This window comes from Candoia aspera, chromosome 6 (assembly GCF_035149785.1).
Source record: "Candoia aspera isolate rCanAsp1 chromosome 6, rCanAsp1.hap2, whole genome shotgun sequence".
Taxonomy (NCBI): Eukaryota; Metazoa; Chordata; class Lepidosauria; order Squamata; family Boidae; genus Candoia; species Candoia aspera.
In genome coordinates, this window is record NC_086158.1 from 45,431,374 (window position 1) to 45,459,192 (window position 27,819).

Below are 27,819 nucleotides of genomic sequence, written 5' to 3' on the forward strand. Positions count from 1 at the left end.
CTATATTCTTATTTTTTTTGTTTTTCTTTCTATTTTTTTCTTCTCTGCACTTTCTTTTTTTTCTTTTTATTCTTTTGTTTTTTTAGTTTGCATTAGGCTTTATCTTTTTAATTGTAATTTTTAACACAATTACTATTAAAAAGAGTATCTATATATTAACTACAGCTAGATCTATTGGCATTACATATTTATTTTATATATTTATAACTATCTAAAGTCACTTTGCATTTAAAGTAATGCCAATATTATTATTTTATTTATTTATTTATTTATTTATTTATTTATTTATTTATTTATATATGCCAGCCATAATGTTAATGCTATATATAAGATACATTGCAATACTTAATATATTAGCAATATTAAGGAGAAAAATGCAATCCTGGTAGGTTCTATGCTGGTGTGACTTCCACAACTGATCATTTGCATGTCCTGCTTGTGCCAGTACAAAAACACCGCATCAACCTTTTCTTGAGGTGATGGCATCCTCAAACTGCCCCTTGTCCACCTCAAAGGCAGCTTCAGTTTGTTATTTCTCTCTGCCCTTCAAAAATGTGTTTTCCTCACTTCTGTTGTTACAAGCAGTGACAAGTGGTCGGTTTGTGGCAAATCATTTGGTAAGTCTGGGGACCACACAGGCCTTAGTCACTGGTTTTCAGAGGCATTTGCCTTTTGGCTGCAGAACAGTCAGAGCTCTGCCACTGTGCCAGAAAGTCATCTCTCCCACAGCTCTTGCCAACCCATGGGTGGCAGAGAAGGCAGGGAGAGAAGGAGAGGAAGTGAGTAAATTCTCCAACTTCCATGGGATTGGAAAAGGAGCCTTCCTACCCCACTTCTTTCTCTCCTTCTCCTGTCACCGATAGGTGGGGGGAGGGGGAGAGAAGGATAATTCCTTTGGTCTTACATGGCCATTAACTGGTATCAAAGGGGGTGTTCTCGGCCCCACCTCCCTCTTCACCCTGTTCCTGGTGTGGATAGAAGTCCTACTGAAGCTGAGTAGGGTTGGAAGTATGGTCCACACTTCTTCAAGTTAGCATAGTTTTCTGCAAGCTCCAGCACTGCATAGCCGAACTTTAGCATTGCTGTGTGGAGGAACACCGAGTCATTCTTTTTCGATCCTGGGACCTGAGGCTTCTTTGAGGTAGTATCTACTTCTCTTACCAAGGCCATCACATCAAATGGAGACTGCCAATCCCATCCTCAGACTGCATGGAGACTTCCTTGCCTTTTTTCTTTACCTGTAAGAATCCCTTGTACTGGTACAGAAACTTTCAACATGGCTAGAAGGCTCCAGAAGGCAAAACACACAAGCTGCAACTGCAACTCTCAGCAGAAGGCTACAGCAGGTAATACCACCTATAATCCACTCATCACAGTATATGTTTATAAAAAATAGACAAGCTTCTTCTTTTATATAGTAAATTTTATTAGGTTTGAAGAAAAGAATAAAAACTATGAAAAAAACCCAAAAAACTACAAAGAAAGAAAAAAAACTAAAAAAGTGCAAAAACACAAAAGAATTTTTTTTCAAATTTACAAAAAGATGTGGCTTCTGACTTTTAATGGCAAGGATGTACAAAGATTTCCATAATCAATCTTTTACCCCATATTAAACCAGAACACCACATTATTTCTATAAATCATTCCACTTTAGCACATAATAAAAATCACCAAGTACAGTTACTCTTCCCCCTTATGAAAATAAAAAAAAATCATATAAACCTCCTAAACCTCATTCTCCCCTCCAAAAGATAAAACATGTTTAATTATTCCCTTCCTACCACTACTGTATGCATTTCTGTCTACTATAATAAGAATCAAATTAAAAAGCACATAACTTGTCTGATATTATACTTAATAATACAACAATTTTAATAATACCAATCTTAATAAACCCAAAAAACAAAAACAATTCAAAACCGTAATTCCATATCTTTAAAGGCAAATCAAATCCTTAAAGCAAACCAGATGAACATTCTTCAGCCCTTATCCCACTTCAAAATAAACCAGAGCAGTTACAGATACCCACAATGTGCACAAGGCTTTCCTCTTGAAAGAATCAAACAGCCCGACTGCCCCCCTCAAAGATTCCAGGTTCTTCTCATGGCATTCCACCAGGAGATTGATTTTACTCATGGCTTGCAGATCACTCTCTCCCTTAGATTTCTCCAATCCATTATCCAATTTTCATCCAGAATCTCAATAAAAATCCCAATCTTAGTTTTAAAAAAAAGTTTCTATTGCTCTTAAACTTCTCAAATTCATCCACCACATCCCCAACCTGATGTCACATTTTAGATCTCCTATATTCCACAATGTCCTGGATATCTTGGATAAAAGTTTGATAGAAGTCAGAAGAAATCTGTTTAAAATCCTGGTGAAAGTCAGCAAGAATCTGTTTGAAATCCTCCATGTCTCAAGCAGTAGATTATGGCGCCCCCTAGGAGCTTAACCAGCTAAAGTTGAAGATATGGAAGAGTTCCAAAGTGTGTTTACATAAAGTGAGAGTGAGATAGCAGACAGTTCTCAAGGGAAAGTGAAAAAAGGAAACTGAAGGTTCAAATCAGCCAATTCAACATGTAGGAAAATGCTAGTATCTTCAAATTTAATAGAAAAATAATAACAGGAAGACAATTGTTTAGTTTCAATCTTTGGAATTTCCTTTGGAAAGAAAACAAAATCCAAAACTTAAAAGAATTTTTTTTAAGTAATCCCAAAAATAACTTCAAGCACCAAGAGAACCAGCTTCTCTTTGTTGTAGAAAGCCTCTCTTGGAGTACATATACTTAAAAAAAATACAAATTGGTGATTTAGAAATGTCACTTTAAAACAGCGTAGCTTGGAAAGTGGCTTGGAAATCTCCGCATCATGGCTACCTCTGACCAGTCAAAAGCAAAATGCTGTTTGCAATCTTCTGGCTGCAAGCAGCCGTCTAGGACAGATGGAATGCTTCCAGGTAGTCTCCTTGATCCGGAGAACATTTCTGGGCTTCAGGAAACCAGCCTGAGCCCGAGAAAAGTTACTATATTGTCAGCTCTGCCCACTGAATCAGCGTGCATAGCCGTTCAGTCTGCCATTCCCACCAGAAGTCCCAAAAAATCAACAACATATTCTGACAATATTCTCCCAGTGATTAATATTTTTGATTTCACAGCAGATACATTGGAATCAGTTCTAATTTTGTTGGATGGCGAAAGGACTTCAGTTTGGTTCAGATTGAGTTTATGAAGTGGGTTCTAGGAAAATAGGGATCTCTACCTTCCTTTGTTCACTAGATTACAGCTTTGTATCTACAGCTTTGTATCTTCACCCAGGTTTTTGTTTGTTTTGTTTTGGTGCCTTCAAGTCACTGCTGACTCCTGGTGACTACCCTGAAGATTTCTTGGCAAAGTTTTTTGGAAATGGTTTGCCACTGCCTCCTTCCTAGGCCTGAGAGAAAGTGACTGGCCCAAGGTCACCCACCTGGCTTTGTGCCTAAGGCAGGACTAGAACTTACAGCCTCCTGGTTTCTAGCCTGGTGCCTTAACCACTATACCAAACTAGGTCTCTTCACCCATTGGCTAGATTTATTATGAACTGATTTATTTCTCTACCCATCAACTTATATCATGGCACCCAGCTAGGCTGCTTCTTATATCTTTTAATCTTCAATTTAGTTCTTGAACCATCAGCCTCTTTTGTTAGAGAATCTCAAGATATTAAGAATGGGGTGAGGTGATGCTCAACAATGATTATAAATTGCTCTTATATGCTGATGATATTATGGCTATCCTTGATAATTATGCAATATCATTAACAAAGCTTACCGAAGTTGTAAAGCAATATGGTTTAACCTTAACCCTCAAAGAATGTTTAAAAGGGTTAGGGTTAGGGTTATATTTTTTTATGTTGGTGTTGAAAGAAATTTGAAGGTTCTTTTACTCATGAGATCTGGTCTTTTCCAGCTATAGCCTTGTTTTGGTTTCAAAACCACTGCATATGTTAATACAATATTGGGAAGAAATATTAAAGAATCTTAATGTGATACTGAACTATATACCTAAAATATGGAATTTGTCATCTCATGAAGAGCTTTGTCTCTCTTGAGCCTGGGGAACAGTAAAGGGGATAATTTTACATAAATGGAGAGAAACCTATTCTCCTGATTTTAAGGATCCAGGATATTAGTTTATCTATTTTTGAAAGTCTCTTTGTTCTAAAAATGAGAAGATGCAATATGTCTCTATGGTCTAGATTCAGTAAGTTAAGGAGTGAAATTCTTTTGTATCATCTGAAGTTATTAGATGGATCTTTTTTTCTGTTAGTTTTCTTTTTTGGGCTCTGTTTATTTTATTTTAAACATTATATTTAGGTTTTCTTTCTTCACTGTAATAACTACCTTTTTGTTTGTTTTATACTGCTGTAGTTTTTTTATAGTTCACTATTAAATAGGCTTTAAGAAATTAAAGCTGCCACTGTCTGCCAATACAGACATTATCATGCAGTATCGTCTTGAGAGCAATAAAGTTATGCATCTCTCAGTCTTGGATTGTGTAAGAGGAAATTTACTTGTTTCAACGACGTTTGAAATTGCGTTGCAAACCATTCGATTAACAAACTACATTTCCCAAGACGTCTTTCAGCCGGCCCTGCTGAGATTGGCTAGCAAGTGCGTGACATCATGTGTTTTGGCTCTGAGAGGTCACATGTTTGGGGTCTCCTTTGTTTAGAGTTGAGCTCGAACTTGAAAAAGACAAAAAGAGCGAGCGAGCGAGCGAGCTAAGGAGAACGAAGCGGGAGATATCGTTGACTCTTAATTCCAGAAAAAAGCGACAGACAGGTAAACGTGTCCATTGAACTCAGTTGTTGAATTGCCTGAGGCCACAAATGTCATTGGGGGCCGGGTGACCATTTCTATTTGAGCAGAAATACGTTCAAAACAATAATAATGCCATTAATCTTAAACAGCTTACTAACACTCCTTGTTTGATGATTAGAGAAAACATATGACACCCCCACTCCGAACATTGCTCCGTCCTTTCGCTTTTTCCTGAAACTTCTTGTTAGATGCATCTTAATGAAGTTTTAAATGTATATGGATTCTTCTCTGTAAAACCTGCAATACAAGGGGGGAAATCCTTTGATATTGTTATGTGGCCAGAAAACGATAATAGTGGTGATTTCTTTCTTCTGTTGCTATTACGAAAGAGACGCATAACACAAATCAGAACACCGTTAGTGCTGTTGAATGCCTTGTTTATGCATCGAGAAAGGAAGTGGAGTTAATCAGGAGGTGGAAAACAATATGCGTGGCGGCGGGGGTGGGTGAAGTGCATGAAACGGCTTTCCTTCTCGGTCACTTTAAAAACACGTAAATGTGGATTTGCACTGTTGGCGAGAGAATCGGGAGCAACGGGCAAACGCTGATTTCGACGACTTGTAAAGTGCTAGAGTTCCTCTTCTTTTAAGGGACCTTCCGTAGATCTACTAATTACATATTTCTCTTTTCCCTTCCTCTTTCTCTCTTCCAAGTAGTCCGGCTAGTGGTGGGACATCTATTTCTCTTTGGACCGATTGTGAAAGTTTTGGCCAGCAGATTTGGGTTATTTCTAAGAGCATCGGGAAATTCTCCCATTGTTCCTCCCCTCGCCCCCGACTGCTTTACAGGAGCCCTAACTTCTGTTTGGTCACTCTTCTACGTTTAGTGGCAAAAGCACAGTCTGAGAAGCAGTCCAGGAAATCGCCCCTTTCCCGGGCGCATCGATACATTCCCGGGAGATCAATCCCAGTGCCTAAAACTCCCTTCCCCCCAAATGAGGCGATTGGCGAAGTGGCTGTTGGCTGTTCGTTCCATTGGACTAGACCAGTTTTTCCGAAGGGGAGAACAGAAGTAGCTGTAAAAACCTTTAAGCCGTCGGCGCCTTTTTAAAGGAGATCAACATCAACTGCTACGAGATATGTAACGAAACTAAAGGAAAAAGAAAAGTAAGGAGAGGCTGAAAAGTAAGAACCTATCTAAACTAGTCTTTTCCAAGCTGATTCTCCCTCCCCAAGATGTTACAGTTTCCTTCTCCATCTTGACAACTAAAGGAAAGGGTGGGAAAGGTCGGTGCTGATTGGAGCACACAGGAGCCGGAGACGAAGGAAGAAGTGAGCGTGCTTGAAAAATTACATTCTCTAATTGGACATAAAATGTGGGGAGGCGGGGCTTGTCCCCTGCTCTGTTTGGGATGAAGGTGAACTGGAGGATGTGGTGATCGCGCGCGTTCGCCTGGCTGTTGCTCGGGTTCGACTCGAGGCCAGTTGTGTAACTGCTGGTGGCGCTGATTTGGAGTTAAGAGGCGGTTATGTTCCTTTAAGGCTTCTAAGTAACACGTCTGTTAGCTCAGCCGGGTGCTAGCGTAACCGGGAAGGGCGGTTTTCTCTCGCTTCAAACACAAGTGCCCTAGCGCTCTCGCAGCCTGAGCCACTTTTTCCAGATGGCCCTCGAGGAGATCACTTCAGGAAACAACGTGGAACATTACATTTACATGTAATCCACATCCACACCCGATCCTTACAAGCTCGAATTCAAAAGTGTAATTTGGTGACATGGAAGTCATATAATGGGTCCACGCACACAGTTTACCATGTGCAGAGCTACATTTGGATAACGCAGAAACCCAGTATATGAGCCTGACTTGTTCTCTTTAGGAAAAACTGGTATTTGGTTTTGGAAATCTCTTCAGGTAATAAAATGAATTGCAGTAGAGTTGTTGCAGCTGGGTTTTACATTTTGTAAATTTTATGCAGAAATGAATTAAAATCATCTTGGAGGCTCCTTGCAAACCAACAATATATGAATCTGTGCTTCCCCAAAATAGTATAGAGTAATAAAGCTTCCCCATGTTGCCTAGAAACTCAGGCACATTATAAAACATAATAGAAATTAAAGATCCATAAAACGTACATTTTTATAGTTGGCATAATAAGTTTGTTTGACTCAGGTGAAATGCAGATCAGTATTATGCTATCTATGATTATCAGTTATTTTGTATAGTGATACCAGTTTTCATAATACTTGGATCTGATTAATGTTTGGATGAGAGACTGATGGGAAATTCTAGCACTGTAGGCTAGACTGGGGAATTGAAAAAACATACCAGACAAAGGCAAGAACTCACTACTGCATTGTTACACTGCACGTCAGCCTTTCTCATCCTTTTGACCCTGGAGGACCTCTTGAAATATTTTTCAGGCCCAAGGGAACCTCTGCACATTCAGGCTCAAATATAGGCCAGAAGTTACAAAATTATTATATTCGTTTCATGTGTAGGCCTATATATATATATGCATTAACAGTGTTCTTAAACTAAAAGTAAAGAATGAAACTTATATCTTTAAAGTGAAGTTGCCCAATTTAAAATAATTTTTTAAATAAATCGTGACCTCCCAGGGAACTCCTAGCGACCTCTTGCGGAACCCTCGAGTTCCACGGAACCCTGGTTGAGAAACCCCACTATATGTCCATGGTCACCAGGGGTTGAGCTCTATTTGAAAAAGATTTTGCCTTTTTCTTTTTTAGAGTAACAAAGAAGAACATACATTGGCCTCATAAGGAGTTATAATTTCAAATCTGTGTCCCAGGAAAGAAAGGATCAAAGAGTTCCAGAGCTAACTTGAGATGACTATGAAGAAATAGAATTAGACATACTTAGACTTAAAGGAAGTAAACATAAATATCTTTTGTTCCTGTAATTTTACCTAATCTGAAGTTAATCATTATAAGAGGACTGTTCTAACTGTATGCAGTATTTGGTAGGTAAGATCAAGCTACCTAAAGTAATGTTTTCACAAAAACTACAGTGGGGGTAAGGAGGCATAGAATTGCTAAGCAAGACTTATCATCTTAACTGTTATTAAGTGATGTAGGTTGCCTTAGGCTATCCACATTCTTTCTACCATAGTCATTAAACCGAAATATTTGATTTGCTTTACAAGTTTTATTTATTTCTAAATTTTAATAACAAGCACAGTAAAACAAATAGCATATTGATGAACTGAAATTCAGTAAGATAACAAAAGGCAATAGTGGGAAAAATATATTTAAAGTGGCCTGGTTATGAAGTCCACTGAAACAAGACAATTCACAAATCCTATTTAGGAGCAGAAAGGAAACTCCTAAAAAACAGCCCTAACTTGTATATTTACTTGCTGTATATGTATCTTTGAGGAATAAAAGAAAGGGTCTTAGGCTTAAGGGTAGTGTTTTTAGGCAGGACCAAATGAAAGAAGATGATTCCTGAAAAAAGTTTATTTCAGGCTATTAAGGATTTAAAGTTCAAAACACTTTGAATTGAGCATGAAATCAAACTAATAACAACTACTGAAAAAGTAGAGGATAAGCTTTTATAATCTGATCTACTGACCTATAAAATTATGACAGTTATATCCTGGACCATTTAGAACGTATAAACTATTTTCTAGAACAATCTGATATAAAATGATGCAGTTGGCATACCAAGTTAATTTAATAGAAATAGAAACACTCTTGACTGCTATTGTTACTTTCACATTCAAGAAGAGAACTAGATCCAGGACTATTCTCATGCTGTAAATCTATTGCTTTGATAGGAAATTCAATCCAGACTAGGCTATATGAGCCCATATGCAGAAGATTTTGTTCTAAAATACTGGTGAGACAGCCAGTAATAGAGTCCAAATTTCCATCAATATTGTACTTGTGTACCATTCACGTTTTTGGAGCATATTCTCCAGAAGGAAGCTATTTGCAGAGAAGAAAAAATCCTCCACCCAAGCAAAAGTCTACTTACACTGCATTGGATTTCACTCAATACAAATGCTAAATAGCAAGCCATTATTTCAAGTGCTAAACAACAAATTGTTGTAAAGGTACTTTTTCATCTAATTAATTGTAGGTTTAATTAAGTGGAGCTAGTCAGTTTTAAGTGTCATTTAAATGAAATAAGTATAGGTACAGTTGGCTAGCATTCTATGGTCGTCTTGGTAATTCCCACCTTTTTGGTTCTTAACAAATTATTTGACACAATTTCAATCCATCTTGGAAAAAGATATAAATAAAAAGTTGGAGTAAATGATCCTTGGAATATTTTAGGCAAGATAGCAACTGTTAAAATGAAGGTCCCTTCCAAACTTCTTATTTCAGTCCCTTCCATTAGAGATACCAGATACAATATTAACGATATGGCTGAATAAGATTGAAAGCTTTTGTTTCAGTTCTAAGAAATTAAGGATCAACAGAAATTTTATATCAGCCATAGAAACAGGGAGGTTGGGGGATTTCAGATTTAAAAACTGCTTGCTTGCTTGCTTGCTTATTTATTTTATCTTGCCTTTATTATTTCTATAAATAACTCAAGGCGGCAAGCATACCTAATACGCCTTCCTTCTCCTACTTTCCCCACAACAACAACCCTGTGAGGTGGGTTGGGCTGAGAGAGAATGACTGGCCGAAGGTCATCCAGCTGGTTTTCATGCCTAAGGCAGGACTAGAACTCAGAGTCTCCTGGTTTCTAGCCCAGAGCCTTAACCACTAGACTGAACTGGCTCAAATTAAGTCATTTGCTTACATTTATATTAGAACACATGACTAATAAAAAGAATGTATCAGACCCTGACAGTTTTTTCAAAATATATACCCTTCCAGCCTAAAACAAATTCTAAATATAACTAAAATTAATACTGTAATGCCATTGCCAAGACAATGTTTCAGATTTGGGGGAAAAATAGTATTAATGGGTGGCATCTCCCTCTAGCACCTCTGGTGACCTTTTTTAGGAGAGAGAACCAATATGGATTAGCCCAATTAAATTTTTCATAGAGTTACAACTTTTATAGGATGTCATTTATAAATGTCATTTATACCAATATTGGGCCACATGATAAGGAAGAGATTTAACAGTGTACTGATTGCCAGTTACCTTGAATTTTCTGGTACCAGCTTAACACTTGACTGGGTAAAGAAGAAGTTAGGAATCCATAACTCGCCCCTGTACAAGCTTTGAGAATTTAATGTCAAATTATTTGGCACAACCAAAAGGAATGTGTATGGTATTACTGCAAAATGAGATAAGATAGAAGAGTTCCCTTCTAGTCTAAAGGATAATTAAATGTGTGATAAAAATCAGATCAAATATTCTTGTTCTCTGGAGTGATAATGAAGTGTTTATTTGGTCAAAATGGATTGTGAAGTAATGAAGTGTATATATTCAACACAGCAGCCCTATCCTATCCAATACCCTTTTGGTGTTCTCTCATGCTTGGTGCCATCATCACTCCCAAAGACAGCAAAGGTTGCCTGGCCTTCTCAGCAGCTACAGCAGGGTAGTGCCATCTCAGTTCCTTCTGTCTGCTGGGTCCTATTTATGTCATTGCAGCCTAAAGGCATTTATGCCAAAGCCAATTTCTCAGAAGCTGCTTAAAGGCATTTTTAGAAAAAGTTCTCCCCATTCAGACAAATCCAGCTGCATGAGCAGTGAATAGCCTCATATTTTTTTCCATCTTGAACCCTCCATTATTCAGGTAAATGCCTGAACAAGGCTCACATTTCTCCAAGTTTGTTTATTTACAATATTTACAGTTTGCCCTAATCAACAGGGATTTGGGGCTGGATACAACAAAGTCATATGCAAAAAAAGAAAAAATTGAAATACAATTATTAGAATCCCAGTAAATCTCATAGGTACCCAATAGCTTAAACTGCCCTAAGGGCCAAATGCTCACTGAAACAGCACTGTTTTCCCTAGTTTACAAAATGCCAGTAGGGTAGGAGCCATCCATGACTCCAGAGGAAGAGTACTTCAAGGAATGGGAGCCATCACTGAGAAAGCCTGTTGCCTGGTCCACATCCTGTGTACCTCTCAAGGGGGGTGGGGACATAAAACAGGCCCTTTCTTGATTACAGGCCAGATGGACAGATTTGGTTCTAGCAAGGCATAATCTGATGCATCCATGTGCTCTTGTCATAAATGTAAGAACCAGCAACTGAATTAAGCCCAGAAGTCTACTGGCAACCAATACAGTGACTTCAGGTTTAGTATTATTCTAACTTGAAAGGTTTGCCTGTCTTTAACAAGACAGCCGGTTTGGAAAAGTGAGTCATCTTCCATCCAGATTCCCTTTGTGTATCACCAGTGGCATGCACACCTAGAGAAATACTGGCCTATTTCAAGCATCACTCAGCCCTAACATAGTTAATTGTTGCTTTGAGTGTTTTGTTAGCCCAGCTACTTGTAGTCTATTCAATAAACATAGTTTTAAAAACCATTGGCAAACATTACGTAGAAACCCAGCCTACGCACATTTAAGGTAGAAAAGTTTTGAGTGAAGACTACTTGTTTTCTAAACTTCATGACATTTCTATAACTCTGGGTAATGATTTTTGTGTCCTTCAGACAGAAACGCACCTGCCTAGTTCAGTTTGTTGATTGCTGAAATAATACATCCATGTGTAACTAATATATTCATACTGTTTCAGTTTCAGAGGATTTAATGGTATTCAAGTTAATGCATCAGGAGTTTTAAACTGAGAAGGGAACTTCCATTTTGATAGTTAGAAAGTACAGGAATGATTATTTGTTAACCTAAGTAGCATGTGTAGTAATTTGCATGGGTTGAAGAGGACAGGACAGAATGAAGCGATTTTCAATATTTCCCTTTATCCTCATCTACCTTGCCTCAATTGGTGGATGGCTGCCAGTTGTCATTAATGCATCAGTAGTCCAATTATAGGCTTCCAAGATTTTCTGGGTTACTATTTCATATTTTCCTTCATGTCATGGTTTTAATGACAGGTAAGTAAGCATAGTTAATCTCATGTCTAAAATTCACCACAGCCTAATTAAGAAAATCTTTAAATGTTGCGACACAAATGTTTCTCATGAATCTTCACAGCTAATTCTATTGATAATCATTTTTTCTACAGTACTAAATAGAGTGAAAAGTTATCTGTCATTGCTAAAGCCCTGTTAGCTTATGCTTACTAGGGTGGTCAGTAACAAGGCGTTTTTTTCCGAGAGAGTTCTGTAGCTTTTCTTTCTCCTCTCCCCCAGTTTTCCTACCAGAGATCTTAGAGAGAAATTACTTTTGCTAGAGCTAGTTTCATTAAATAGTGGGCCCAATGAAAGAATGGAGATGCTTGGATACAAAACGGTCTCCATCTTGCTCCTATATGTTCCATTTTAAAGTGTTAGGCTGTTATTAGATGTATAAGCAAAAAGCTCCTTATAGCTAAAGAGCAAGTGATGCTTGTGAGGATGAAGTTGCAGGCAACCCCCCCCCTCCAAAAAACACTCCTCTGTGTATGAAAGGTATTTAATCTGTTTCCCTTCAAAGGTCATTCATTCATTCATTCAATATATTCTGTAAAGTACTCCTCCTGTATGTTAAAACATATGAGGATTGGTTAGTTTAGCAAAGTAGCTCTGAGGCAGAAGAGTTTAACTTTTGCTCCATGATACCTTCAGAAATGTGTTGCTCCTTTTGACTGAGTAACACTTTAGTCCTATTGCTTAGATAACCCAACTTATTTACTTAGTGTAATAATGTCTCTGGTAGTCTGAAATATTTTTAAAATATTATTTATTTTTAGCACCAAAAGAAGATATTCTCATCTATTCTCCATGATTGTATGAACAGTTGATGTAACAATGGTACTAATACTGGGGCGCAGATTGAACAGAGGGGATAGCCGGGTCCAAGAATCCCCAGTAACCAAGCGTAAAGTTTTTGAGATGGACCCAAAGTCTTTATCATGCCATGAGTTCTTCGATTTTTCTTCTGGATCATCCCATGCTGAAAGCATACTTCAAACCTTCAATGAATTTCGTGATAGTCGCTTGTTCACAGATGTAATAATCTGTGTTGAAGGCAGAGAATTTCCCTGTCATCGTGCTGTTCTTTCAGCTTGCAGCAGCTACTTCAGAGCTATGTTTTGCAATGATCACAGAGAAAGTCGGGAGATGTTGGTAGAAATTAATGGAATTTTTGCTGAAGCCATGGACTGCTTTTTACAATATGTATATACAGGCAAGGTAAAAATCACAACAGATAATGTGCAGTACATCTTTGAAACATCAAGTCTCTTTCAGATAAATGTTTTGCGTGATGCATGTGCTAAGTTCCTGGAAGAGCAGCTAGATCCTTGTAACTGTTTAGGAATTCAACGTTTTGCTGATACACATTCTCTCAAAACACTCTTTACAAAATGCAGAAATTTTGCACTGCAAAATTTTGAGGATGTGGCCCAGCATGAAGAATTTCTTGAGCTTGGAAAAGATGAACTTATTGATTACATTTGCAGTGATGAACTGGTAATAAGCAAAGAAGAGATGGTGTTTGAAGCAGTTATGCGCTGGGTTTACCGAGCTGTGGAATCCAGGCGCTCAGTTCTACAAGAAATTCTCACACATGTGAGATTGCCTTTGTTACATCCTAACTACTTTGTTCAGACAGTGGAAGTAGATCAATTGATCCAGAACTCACCAGAATGTTACCAATTGTTGCATGAAGCAAGAAGGTACCATGTCCTTGGAAATGAAATGATGTCTCCAAGAACTAGACCGCGAAGGTAAGAGGATCTGCAGAGTACCTTTCTGTTGCATTCCAGAATAAATTCTCCATCATACTTCTGCTCAGGATGTTCAGCTATTGAAAAGCTTCTAGCAGTTGACTTTGTTGTTTGATTTGCACATAAGAATAAACAAGTGTTCTAGTTTATGCTCCTCACTCCCATTTAATTCCACCTGCCAGAGGGAGTGATTAAATAAACCTACAACATTTGTTCATGATTTGTTCAATGTTACATGTGAAGTGGGAAGCCGGACTTCTTGTTCCCCTCTCAAATCATACTGTATATCAAGAACAGCCCCTGTATTATGAGTGTAACAAGTTAAGATGTCCTGGCTTGTAGATGTTGCAAAACCAGGCATATACAACCTGATACCCTTCAGATGGTTAAGGCTATAAATCCCATGATTCCTGCTTGCTGGTTATGTTGTCCTATGCAAGTTATAGTCCAAAAAATCTGGAGGGCACCAGCTTGCATGGGGCTTACAGCTTTAGTTAACTATTGTCACTGATGGGAGGAGTCAAGCTGGTGTGCTTCAGGTGTATCAGTATCTTTGTTCAATTCTATTCTCACTGATATACTGACTTAAATACATTCTGTCTAATTGTTTACTTGTGAACTGAGCCTGTCCTCTTTATCAGTCAGTAAAGGTATATCTAGAGAATATCTGGAGGGCATCAGGTTGCCTAACCCTGTTTTCATATGTGTATGTAAATTAGGAAGAGTTTTTCTTGCCTCACAACAGTACTTGGTTAATGTATCTTTTCCAAATGTTTATTTTAGGGGACAAGACTTGAGATCTTGTTCTTGAATATAGTATTTCAGTCAACTTTTAGGTATTGTTGCTAAATTTTTAAAGTATTTAAAGACTAAATATATTGTGTGTTTGTAGATCAACTGGCTACTCTGAAGTTATAATTGTTGTTGGAGGTTGTGAGCGTGTTGGGGGATTCAATTTGCCATATACAGAATGTTATGACCCAATGACAGGAGAGTGGAAATCACTGGCTAAATTACCAGAATTTACAAAGTCTGAATATGCAGTTTGTGCTTTGAGGAATGACATCCTTGTTTCAGGTAATCATTTTATATTATATGAGGCGGTATGGAAGAATTATTATGGTTATTTTAAAGAATGGGACTTTTTTGAATGAGATATCTATCTTAATGCTGCTTTGTGCATTGGAGAGGAGGTCAGTAAAGTGAACATACCGGTGACTTATGCATCCATTTCTGAATAACTGAAAACTCTTCTGCATTGATGTATGTTAATTTCAAATAAAAGGGAAGATCTAACTTCCAGTGGGGCAACCTGTATATCTGGTCTGGTTTCCACTGAGATGTTATTCCAGAAAATGTTCTTTGGTAGAAAGAGGTTTTATATCCATTACTCTATGATCAAGAAGTTTTGAAAATATATGATTGTTGTGCATTTTATCTTTAGTAGTATATTAGCAACTAGAAGTTTACAAAACATTTCACATTCAAAACATTTTGAGTTCGAAGTAGTTATTCTAAATACTGTGGAATCATTTTGTATTCAAAACAGATATTTTGAGCTTGAAATGGGGCCATTCTGAACTTGAAACACTTCCAAAATGGTCAGAGCAACACATATCTAGCTTGAAACAGCTGTTTCAGATTCAAAATGATAGAAATGTGAATAATAAATAAATAAATAAAATAGAGCATTTCAAGCTTCAAACTTTTCAAAGTCAGAAAAGGTTTTACACACTTCTACCTGCAACATAGTATGCATTTTCCACAGTGACAAAACTTGTTTAATAATAACCAATTCTATTTTTTCAATAAGGTGGAAGAATCAACAGCCGTGATGTGTGGATTTATAATTCTCAACTTAACATTTGGATCCGAGTTGCTTCTCTAAATAAAGGGAGGTGGCGTCATAAAATGGCTGTCCTCCTTGGTAAAGTAAGAGATCTTTATTAAAGATACTTAATTCCTTAAGTATGGTTGCAGTAAAACAACGGGAAATCATGCTGAATTCTCTCACTTAAAGATGAGGTTTGCTGTTGAAACAGATGTCGTTTCAGTCTGATTGTGGACATATACATTACATTTGATATGGGGGTTGCTGTGGAAAATGGTTTCTTGGGGTCAGGTTTTTCTTATTTAACAAGCAGCCGTACTTATTCCTCATAATGATACATACGTACACATACACACACTTTTTACAGCCAAAGGGCAGAAACAGAAAACACTGCTAAAGATAATGAAATAAAACAACATATTGAGTAACCTCAAGGTGGTCAGCAAGTAAATGCAGTTATAATTATGGGATAAGCTTGTGCCTCATTTTTACTGCTGCTGCACCATATTTGATATAGTCCAAGTTGAAGAAAATTTGAAGTCTGAAAAAAAAGTAAAATATAAAAGTTGTATGTTCTTCCAGGGTACTGATGAAACAGGGGTACGATATAGGTGTTACAAATGTTCCTAGTACAATAGTACAATAAAATAACACATGCTAAACTGTTTTGATATCCCAGGATCCACATGAGCAGCCATGTTTTTTGTGTGGGATCTTAAAGTATCTTCCCTGTGATAATATCAAAGGGCAATGTATTATACCTAGTCCTAGAACAGATCATACAAAATATGATGATGTTTGTATTCATGTTTATATTCATGGGGGATTTAACTTGCCATATACAGAATGTTATGAAAGGAACTTGTGCACATTGTACAGTACATGTGGTATTTGAAGCTCCTATGTATGAACTGGGGAGGACTTTTGGAAACAAGGTTTGCATCTACTTAGTGAGTGAATTTTAATTTTATCATGATAAAAATGTTATTCCTTATCCATATTAGGACAAACTGTTTAATAGTACTCTAGCATTTCAGACAGCAGTCATCTTTCAGTTTTACTTGGAAATGTTAATATTCATACTTTGGATTATTTGCATACAAAGCATGTGCTCTACCACAAAATTAAGGTTTGTTGCTAGCCTTCTCCTTGTTTCCAATTTAAAAAAATACAAGTTGTTATTTTGAAGGTTATATATATGCGTGTGTATGTGTATGTATATAAGTAAGTAAGTATGTAAGTAAATAAAATCTGGGTATGTTTTTGCTGATTTCCATTTTACTTACTAGGGAAAGGAACTTGTGCAAATTATACTGTACAGGTTACATGTGGTATTTGAAGCTCCTATGTGTGAACTGGGGAGGACTTTTGCAACCAAGCAAGGTGGTAGAAGGAGGTGTTGTGGCTGATACTGTTTCAGTCACAAATATCACCACCTGCTGAATCAGTTAAAATGCATGTGGGGTGGGTGGGGAGGGAGAGAATAAAATCAATTAAAAGCAAAACGTTCTCAACTGCCAGTTTTTATGCATTTGGGTGCATGTTCATGTATAAGTGTCTAAATCTTAAGCAGGGGTGCCCTAGTTGGGCTGCAAAAATTCAGTCAGCCATTAGATAGCAGCAAGGAAATACAAATAAGTCCTTAAGTCTTAGCAGCCTCTTAGTGGTCATCTGGATTTTAGCAGCCTAGGTATGGAAGTCCTGCATAAGCTTTTGAAAAGCCTGAGACATATGTAGAGACCTTCAGGTTTTGTGTAACTTTACATTTCTGTCACTAAAAAATTAGAGGATAAGCATGTGCTGATAACATTTTCCACATTCTTAAAGGTGTATGTGGTTGGAGGATATGATGGGCAAAATAGGCTGAGCAGCGTGGAGTGTTATGACTCATTTTCCAATCGATGGACAGAGGTAGCTTCTCTTAAAGAAGCTGTGAGTTCTCCAGCAGTTACCAGCTGTGTTGGCAAACTGTTCGTGATTGGTGGAGGTCCAGATGATAACACATGCTCTGATAAGGTTTGGTATTTTAATTAACTTTTCGCACATTGTAATATTAAAAAATATAGTTTAAACTTTACACACACACACCTATCATGCTGTTCCCTGTTGAGGTAAACAACACCATGCAAAGTGCAGAAAGAGAGTAAGAAGGGAATGAAAGAAATTAAAAGCATGAAATAAGAAAATAAAAAGAAATAGAACTAACTCTATATCATTCACTATATCATTCCATACATTTCCATCCTTGCAAAGCATTTTTGCTCCCACCATGTCCATGCATTACTTCGTATATTGCTGTTCTCTTTCAATTTTTCTCCTCTTTTTAGGAACTCTCCAACTCCATCTAACTGTGACTTTCTTGGTCTTTCCCTTCCTCTCAGCCCATTCTTACATTTCTCTCTTACATTTGTTTTCTGATTCAATCTTAATTCAGTTATACAGTATGACCAGATCACCTGTATCTATTTCTATCCTAGTGCTTTCTCACTTACGCATAAAATCCATATTCATCATCATTTATTCTTGACTCTCTTTTCTTACCACACATACTTCCTTTCTAAAATTTTATTAAAGATTATAATTACAATAGTAAAAACAAATACAAACTAAAAGAAAGGTAGAAGAATAAAAAGAAAGAGTAGAAGGTGCAGAAAAGAAAAAAAAATAGAAAAAGAAGAAAGTAAGAATATAGTAAAGAAAAAGAAAAGAAATATATGAAGAAGTGACTTCCCACCTTCATCACAAGTATAAACAATTTTAGCAACTTATCACCTCTTAAAATACAACAAATGATCTGTTCTTCCCATATCCCATCTGCTATCTATAAACAAATCCTTAAAGCCTTGTCATTTCAGTCCTGGTGTCAGCAAAAGTCCATTAAGGGTTACCAGAGATAACAACATACCTATTTTAACCTTGATCAAATAAACCAACTTTTTATTCCTTCCTTTTACTTCTAACAATTTTAATATTTAGTCCATTCAAATAATGTCATAGAATTTGTTTTCATTTTTTCTTTGTCCCTTGTCATGAGATTATTCAACCTGTAACAAGCCTCTTTTGTAAATCCAATATAGGAAAATTACCCAGGTCACTCTCTTGGTTTATTGTTTGTATATCCCTTTTAATTATTAAAATATCAGTTGGTTTCTTTTGTATGTCCAGTGTAACATCTTTTTCCATGTCATTCTTATAGCCTGTCATTTGTAAATCCACTTTCAACTCAGTTTCGATCTTACCAAGTAAAACTTGTTCCTCTTCCATAACATCTTTTAGACACAGTCTCTCCATAGAGGCAGATTTCTCTGTTGACACTATTAATATTAATTTCTGAATCCATTTTTCAAAAATATCCTTCAGCATGTCCAATGTTAGAATATTTTGCTCCATTCTGTAATTATAAATCGAGTTTGCCTATTCTTCTCCTTTAATTTTAATCTTTAGTTCCCATTTTTAAAACCTTATCTTACTACATTTTTTAAAAAAATTCAAAACAAAAGCATTTTCCCATGGGAAGGATTCTTTATAATTAATTCCAAAATTTTATTTCAAATTTATCTGGACCCTTAGTCCATTTGTAACTTTCTAAAATCAAAGTTTTAATCACCCTTTTGATGTTTAAACTTGTAGTTACAACTGTCTTTCACTAAGGATTGAAGGGAAACTCACCCGGTACTGTCAAACTGGACTATAATAGCTGAAAAGCAGTTAAGCAATATCCAAAAGTGATTAGAGAAGGAAGTATGCAAACTTAGTGTCCTTTCAAAGGTGTCGACCACGGTTTCAGCAAGATGGCTATTCCCTCATCTCCCAGAGCAATAAACCTGCCAGAGACTTGCAGTTTCCTTGCGAGGAGCAGCTGTCTGGAGCACTTGTGGATGATCTCAAGTCCCTTCCTTGTCCAGAGAGCTTCGAAGAGCTGGTCTACTTGCTGGTTCTTCATTCTTTGCCATGGTCATCAGCTCCGCTTTTTGCAGAGCCATATTCAGTCCGCTTTTTCGTTCTCCGGAAGTCCACACATACTTCCTAAGAACTCCATTCAACTTACTGTTATGCTTCTCTGACATATCCAACTCTCACTTCCATGGTAGAAAGTAAGAAGCAGCATACTCTTATGCAGTCATTTTTACTTCTTCTGACATTCATTTTTCACAAGAGGACATATATTCTCCACTACCTCTCTTCTATATTGTATATCTCTTCTATATTTGCATGTCTCAGTATTTCTCCATCCATTTTCCCATGCTTACACTATTTTCCCATGCTTACACTATTTTAAGCATTTTCCCATGCTTACACTAAAGAAGGAAGGGTCACAAAGTTAAGAGTCAATACATGACTCTTACATTTATAGCAGGGTTCCTCAACCTTGGCAACTCTTAAGCTGTACGGACTTCAACTCCCAGAATTCCCTAGCCAGCTTTGCTGACTGGGGAATTCTGGGAGTTGAAGTCTGCACAGCTTAGAGGTGCCAAGGTTGAGGAACCCTGATTTATACTACTGTCAGCTGAGCAGTGTAATGCTGCTGTGCATTCTGAGATCACAGGCACAGTGGTGCCACATCCATCTGTTTAGAGAGGTAAGGCAGAATGGTGGGAGACAAGGCTGATCAGGCCCTGGAGAGAAGGAGGTGTGCCCACATCATCCTGAAACAACGAACTACTGCTTCTCTGATCCAATGTACTACTGCTCACTTGACTTCACTTCTAACATAGTGGGTCACAATGAATAATACATTTTACACACTTTGCACCTGCCATTAAATGTTGTTGGCTTAAAGGGAGCTTCTTTAACACCAGTACAACTAAGGACAACTTGAGCCTGTTTTACTCCTGGGCTGAGGATTAAGTGAAGGCAACATCATGGTTACAGAAGAAAAAAAAATCCTGCCAAGGCATATTCATGCTGTGGTTCAGTGCAGGTGACAACGGAGCCTGAGAGTGATAATTTCTCTGCAACAAATAGTTTTCCCTACTAATATATGAGCAAAGAGATGGACCTCCTCACTTTGGTCAAGGTTCAGTGGTTCCAGATGGAAAGGCCTAATGGCCTTACTGAACCTGCAGGCCAGAAAGTTTTTAGAGTTTCATATATTAAGGAATTCTGTTATCATATACTGAACCTGACTTGCTAGTGAACTTGCAAGTGAACTGAAAAAACAAGCTTGCTAGAGAAAGTGGGAGGGCACGTGTATGAACCCAGGGAAAGGCTAGATTCATTCTTCTCAGGATAAACTATGGTCCATTATGACATTCAAGTACGTATTTTATTTTTAAAGAGTTATCTTTGCTAACTGAGCCAAAAAGAAAAGTAGGCAAATTTTATAAGAACTTACAGTAAGCAAAGGATAATCTTTGATGTGGTCACCATTTATTACATCATTTAGTGAATTGATGTTAAGAATCAAAGGAAGCAGAATTCATAAACACTATATAATTTATACTGAAGAGGTGCTAAAAACTAACATGTATTCCCTTCAGGTTCAGTCGTATGATCCTGATACTAATTCTTGGCTACTTCGTGCAACAATCCCCATTGCAAAGAGATGTATTACAGCTGTATCATTAAACAATCTTATTTATGTTGCTGGAGGACTTACAAAAGTAATATATTGCTACGATCCAGTTGAAGATTATTGGATGCATGTGCAGAACACATTTAGCAGACAGGTAACAACTAAGAACTAAAAAATGTTCACATGTTCAAGTAAAGATATGTTAACATAGAGTGACTAAGTGCAAAATTAGGAAAGCTTTTTGTTTCTAAGATGCATAAGCCTGTGTTCTATGAAATTGGTGCTGCAGCAGAAAATAATGGGCTTTCATTCCATATGCCAAAGTGAATTTGCCATCATATTTACAAAAGTAAACAAACTTTTCTAATCTAGCCCCCCCCCAAATGTACAGGGTTTATTGGCTAGCATCAGAATCTTGATGGGAGATTATGGAAGTTATATTTCAATATATTCGGAGGGCACAAAATGGGAAAGTTTGGTTTAAAGGTATAATTCAGCATAAGAATACCTGATGCAAAATTACTGTGCTGGTGCTCTCCTGGGAGTTTGCAGAAACCATCTCTGGACTGAGCTTGATACTTGATGGTTTTCATAAAAAAGAATTAATTTGTTACAGAATTTGCCCACATTGATATCTATAAGGGGCAGAAATACTTCTCATAAATCATGGTACAAAAGTATATTGACAGGAAATATATACCAGGCCCAGCCTTAAGAAAAAAAATGTACAAAAGAATGATTTATTATAATCTAGCGCTTCTATTTCAGGCTTATCAGAGGTAGACTTCATTTCTAGCAAAACAATTATTTTAACATAATGTCTGTCTGTCTGTCTTTGATCAGGAAAACTGTGGCATGTCTGTCTGTAATGGGAAAATCTATATCCTTGGTGGGAGAAGAGAAAACGGAGAAGCCACAGATACTATTCTTTGTTATGATCCTGCAACAAGTATCATTACAGGAGTAGCTGCCATGCCCAGGCCAGTATCATACCATGGCTGTGTGACTATTCACAGATACAATGATAAGAAGAATTTTTGAGTAAGAAATCAGGCTTATTTGTAGGATTCATTTTAAGAAAAGGAAAACTGCCTTTTCCAAAGTGTCATCTGGAAAGAAACAACTGTTGTGTTTAAATGAAATGTAATCAAACATGATTTTTAAATATTTCTCATAGCTGTGATTTCTAACATGTTCTGAAATCATTAACAGTTGATATTACTAAATAGATCATGCTCATGTCCGTATTGTAATTTTTTCATGTTTATTTCAAACTGTTTTATCTGCATTTTTCGTATTTTTTTACTGTGGTAAGTACTGTTTACTATCAAAGATATGTGAAAATTTGAGTTTATATTTGTGATTTATGTGTAAATGGTTTAAGTAATACTATTTGCCTTTTTCATTTTCTTTCATTAATTGACATATTTATAGAACTGCTGTTAGAATAATTTTTAAAATATTTGAAGATCTGAACAATGATATATGCCTGTGTTGACTTTCATTATCATGAAAGACTTTTCATCAGAAAGCATACTAAAAAATATTTAGGTCCATCTGTATGTAGGATCATTCAGTTAAGGGAGTGTTTCATTTTTCTAGTATATGGTATGTGATTACTTTCCGTTTTACTTCTAAATGACAGCTTAAAACATCTTACTTCTTAAATCTTCAGAATTCCCATCTGAAATTAAGTATCACATTATAGTTGTCCATTAGAAGTGTCCCAAGGAAGCCATAATTAAGTTTAAGACTCTGTCACTCACTATACTAGGTTTCCATATTGTTCCCAGGTTGGTAAATAACAACTTTAGATTTAACAATATCCAAGTGGTAAGGAGTTTTTGTTTTAAGATACAGTAGAACCAACGAACAAGTAGTTGATGAATCATTCTTTGTCTTCCATTAAAGAATGAAAACATCTGCCATGTAGCTGTTGTTAATATTTTTCCAGATAGCTACACCTCTCTCTGATATGAATCATTTTCTGAATTCTATTTTTTCTGTAGCATACCCTGTACAACTTGAATAAATTTGACATATTTAATTTAATGTAGAAAATGCATATTAAAGACATGATTTCTAGGCACAAAAATGATAAGTATACATGTAACTGGCACTGTTGTGTTGCATATTGCTGTGGTCAGTAGTTGTATGACCATAATATGAAAAGCATTTACAAGAACATGCTTTACAAGAAAATTCACTATACCATCTTATATATCAATGTTTGCTTCCTGAATATTTGCCAACTGTATGAACTTGAATATATATATATGACAGGTGTTACATTTGCTTAATTTGCAATATATAATTATTATACTGCTCTGAATATTAGGAACTTTCCGTGGACATTCTCACATAGGGAAGTTGTATATTATTTTTACATCTCCATTTTTACATCTGGCCATGTTCAGCCAACATAGTGTACAATTGCTTGACTGGACTGAGAGGCTTATTCCCCCATATAAACTAACATTTAACCTTTCAGTGAAATAAATTACCAGGAACTGAGTGAAGCAAGGTTCCCTGAAATATACCTGATTTAATAGTTGATTTTTAAACAGTTATATACTATATGGCCTGAAATTTCTGAAGCCTTGAAATCTTATGTGAGTAACTGTGTACATTCATCAAACATTTGTTTTAACAAGGATATGGCTCAAAATTGATTATTTACTGAGTGCTTTTTCTTATATATATGCATGTGTTCACAGTAGGTGCCATTATATACTTTTAGCATTGACTATACTTCTATTATTGGAAGCTGTGCAGTAGATTATACCAGATTATTGAATAATATATGAATTAACAGTCAAATGAGTTTAGTTTCTGTGACTAGAGAAATCCAGTTAAGTCCTTTTGTTCCAGCAGTGGAACAAGAATAGATTTTTATAAAAATCAAAGGAGTTGTTCCCTCTCTTGATTCCAGTGAGAAGCTATTCTGTTAGTGAAAAGGAATGCATTGGATTTTACCAATAACATAAAAATACATTAAGTCAGAGGTGGGTAATGTGTTGCCTTTGAGTCCCCTTTTGCAGCCCACAAAATGTTTGGTCATTATTTCTGAAAACTGATGGTACTGTTTCCTGCCATTGCAAGGTTAGGAGCAAATGAAAACTATGGAGTAAGTCCCAAACCAAGTCCTATCAGAGTTAAACAAAATTCAGAACCTCATGAATTTCCCTGGAAACGCACTCTTGTCTACATATGTGATGTGATCCCACCTGCTATGCAGCCCTTTATCCTACAAAAGCCATTTTAGTGTGACCCTTGGCCATCAAAGGTTGCTACTTTTGCATGAAAGATATCACTTAGCAGGTTTTTGTTATAGCAATGTCAAAGCATTCCTATTTTGAATGTAAAAGAGGTCACAACTGGCAAGTGTTGAACCAACTGGATGGAACACAACTGCAGCTCTTCTTGGCCAAGAGTCTTCTTCATTTTAGAAGTGTTCTTTCTAAAAATGAGGCATACCTGGATAATAGTATGGTAATGGTATATGTAACTCACCTTGGCATATTTGTTTGCTTGCTTATTTTCAGCTACAGTGAAGAAATAGTGTTTCCTTAAAACTTTATAGCTACTGTTTGGGTCATATTTGTTATCCTAATTAACCACAAGAAATTCCTGTTTCTAGTTCTGAATGAATCAAGCTGAAGCTATCTATTTGAAAATGTGACCAATGCATGCCATCTGTTTATACAGTTTGATATATCATGCCAAATAAATCTTGCTTGTCATCTACAAGAAATTTGCCCTATTTTACCTTTTGGTTATTCTACCCTAATTTTTCATGCTTGCTGTTTTGCTTAGAATCCACTCAATGCAATTCAAATGGACATGGCAGAAAAAAATCACCCACTAGTTTTGTATTTACATATTTCAGCAAGAATCACTACAGATACATAATCTATATATAGTTTACTTGGTTTTATTGTAATATACTGGAGCGTTTTTCTGTGACTTCAGCCACTGGCCTGCATTTTGATGCTGTCACATTGGTTAAATCAAATATACCGGATATTAGATCTTATTGAAATCAATTCCAGTGATTAAAGTTGAGATCCCTACATAAATTTTTAGGGATTACCTTAATCTAACAGCTCCTCTCCTATCTGCAGCCTATATTATAGCACTGTAGAGAGAGCTGGATTCAAAGGGCAAAATGTGATTTGGAGCACAGACGAGTATGCATGTAGCACCTGTCAGGAACAACTGCATCAGGCTGGTGTGAGACCTCAGAAAAAGATGTGCATCACAAATCCCATTAAGACCTTCAAATCTAGATCTCTATGCAGCCTTACTCTATTACGTTGTAATCTTAATGTAACTATAGTTCAGCTATGGATATAGAAATAAGTCACCCATTGTCTGATGAGTTATCCCATCCCATACCTCATATCTATAAGCCCCATATATAGCTGTACTTTTGTGGCATAGCATTTGAAAGGCCCTTCTCGAAAACTCATTAGCACAAGGGATATGCCTCCTCGTAACCCTAAAGGATCCTTTTGAAAGACTTGTACAATTGCTTCAAAGGTCATTTCCATCTGTGTGGGCATGCACAGCTGCTTTACTTGTTAGTCCCAGTTGAAGTATCTGGATATGCAACATGCACACTCAGGCAGCTGGGAAGCAGCCTGCAACCTCTCCAGAAGGCATGGATGATTGAATGCTTTGAAGAGGCCTAATTGACTCAGGCCAACACTTAATTATGCACTTCTTCTGAATACTTTGCAAAATCTTGCCTTGTTACTTCATCAGAGCTGTGGATTCTGTGTTCTTAATCAGGGACCCTGCTAACATACCTCATTCTTTGAAAGGGAAAGCATTTTCCTTTGGCCGTTTCATTTCTATGTACAATTCTACCATGTATAAAAAGTGAACAATGTAATAAAAAAGCAAAATATTATGATGAATATCTCAGTAATTGCCTACTATGCCTACTTTCATATTTGAAAAGTCTATGCAACAATACTGAGGGAAAAATAAAGCAGGTGACTTTTATTCAAATATAGTAAGAATTATTTTCACAAAGTTCCAATTTTTGTAAATAAGAACCACTGTTAATGTCTAATATATACTGAGTTTTTGTAGATTGAATAATTGCAAAACAGTAACTAACCATGACCTTATATACACCAAATTTTTTGGTGTGCGTTATACTGTAAATAAAAATGTTTTGTGTTACAATTATTTCCAAATATATGTATTTGACATGTATTTAAAATTGTGCTATTCTGTAATACCCTGTACTTGGCCTTTTATAGTTGTGGAACAGCAACCTGCTTATACTTGTGATTTTTACAGGCTTTTTTTCTGTTTATGTTACAATTGAAACAGATGGTTGTATCAAATGCAGAGAATGACTGTACACAATAGTAGTTCAATAGCTCAAAAGTATGTACGTTTAATATAATCTAAATTGCAATAATGTCCAGGCCATTTATATGCCTGACAAAACATATGTGCTGCACAAATTATACATTTACTCCAAAGGCAATCCCATTATATTCAGTTTCATTTATTTCCACATTTGGTGTTAAGCTGCTGCTGCTAATTGCAGTTATTTCCCATTGTGTGAAAACAGTTACTCATTTTAGAAGCTGAACCTCCATCATACCTATGCAACACATTGCTTGATCTTTGTTAATGAAGTTCTTTCATTTGTGAAGGACTCCAAAATGGTTGGAATCCAGATAGCATCATCCTAATCCTAATGAAACTTTATTTGCACGCATAATTTAAAAACGTATCTGAATATTAACTCACAAAATGTATTGGTCACTGAATTATGCTGCTGTAGTATCTGGTTCTTGTGCAGTCCTGGAAATACTTTTGATTGCACTGTAGCCTAGTTCTTAAAAGATTCCATCCACATTTGAGATCAGCACCTTCCTGGAAAATTTAGTGCAGGGCTGGACAACACAGATGCCTCATGTGACCCTTCAACATCCCATTTGCAAAAACCCAACAAACCTGACTATGCTTGACAGCATGATTTTTGTTTTGTTTTTAAATACTGTTAAAAGTGGAAGTGGAAAGCCTCTGGAAGATAAACACTATTTCTACCATTAATCTGCCCAAATGACCAGAAATTGTATCACTTCGTGTGTGGTCCCCAGGCAGCCTTCTAGCTGACCAAGGAAGAGTGCAACAGTCTCCAATTCTGGGAAAGCTGCCCATCTCTCTTCTAGCACATTTTATTTCACTATATTATCATGTAAACTATCATTTTTAAAACTCATGGAAATTTACTTTTGCAAGATCACAAGAGTGATTTAGCAACCTATGAGTTACAAGAAGGTAGAACCAAGCTTACTTTCTGGTTTCTGACATGAGATTTGTCCTTTATAACTTTCCTGTGCTATAGAAGAATTTAACTGAAGAATGAAACCCTAAAAATATCAGTACTTCTTTTCTTCTCAATGGTTTTCTGAATATTTAGAGAAGTACTACAGGTTAGATGGCAGCTAACCTCATGAAACTTACTGGGTGAAGTCTTCAGTTATGCAAAACTTTGAACTAGGGACAGTAATTCTAATAGTTTGATCATTTTATTGTACTTATCAATGTGCTTTATGAACATACTGTCCTACTTTATTGAATTATGTTAATCTTTAACTTTCATTCTTACAGTACTGGAGTGTATCAGTAGATATTTTAATGTGTATGTATTTATAAGTATGTGTGATTTGTGTTGATGATTGCTTATAAATGATACTTTTTAAAGCTACTATGTTTGGTATGTAGCAGGATATAAGTGAGGGTAAACAGCATGTGTTTGTAGTTTATTTTGTATAATTAATCCAAGGAACTAAACCATGTTATAAACAAATTAATTTTTAGTGTAATCTTTGTCCCCAAAGCCAAATTCAGAATAAATGTTGCTAATTTGCATCA

General features: G+C 36.5%; 1 protein-coding gene across 3 annotated transcripts; it reads left to right on the forward strand.

Moving 5' to 3' along the window:
* Nucleotides 1-4,683: 4,683 nt before the first annotated feature.
* KLHL24 (kelch like family member 24) lies at nt 4,684-27,819 on the forward strand. Of its 3 annotated transcripts, none has more exons than XM_063306954.1 (7): nt 4,684-4,819; nt 12,590-13,567; nt 14,460-14,644; nt 15,381-15,499; nt 17,226-17,414; nt 20,879-21,067; nt 21,757-27,819. In XM_063306954.1, the coding sequence occupies exons 2-7, from the start codon at nt 12,648-12,650 to the stop codon at nt 21,952-21,954; spliced, it is 1,800 nt and encodes a 599-aa protein (XP_063163024.1). In that variant the 5' UTR covers nt 4,684-4,819; nt 12,590-12,647; the 3' UTR covers nt 21,955-27,819. The 3 variants fall into 3 exon arrangements, with proteins under 3 accessions (XP_063163024.1, XP_063163026.1, XP_063163025.1); XM_063306956.1 differs by lacking the exon at nt 4,684-4,819 and adding an exon at nt 5,328-5,423; XM_063306955.1 differs by lacking the exon at nt 4,684-4,819 and having other exon boundaries at nt 12,450-13,567.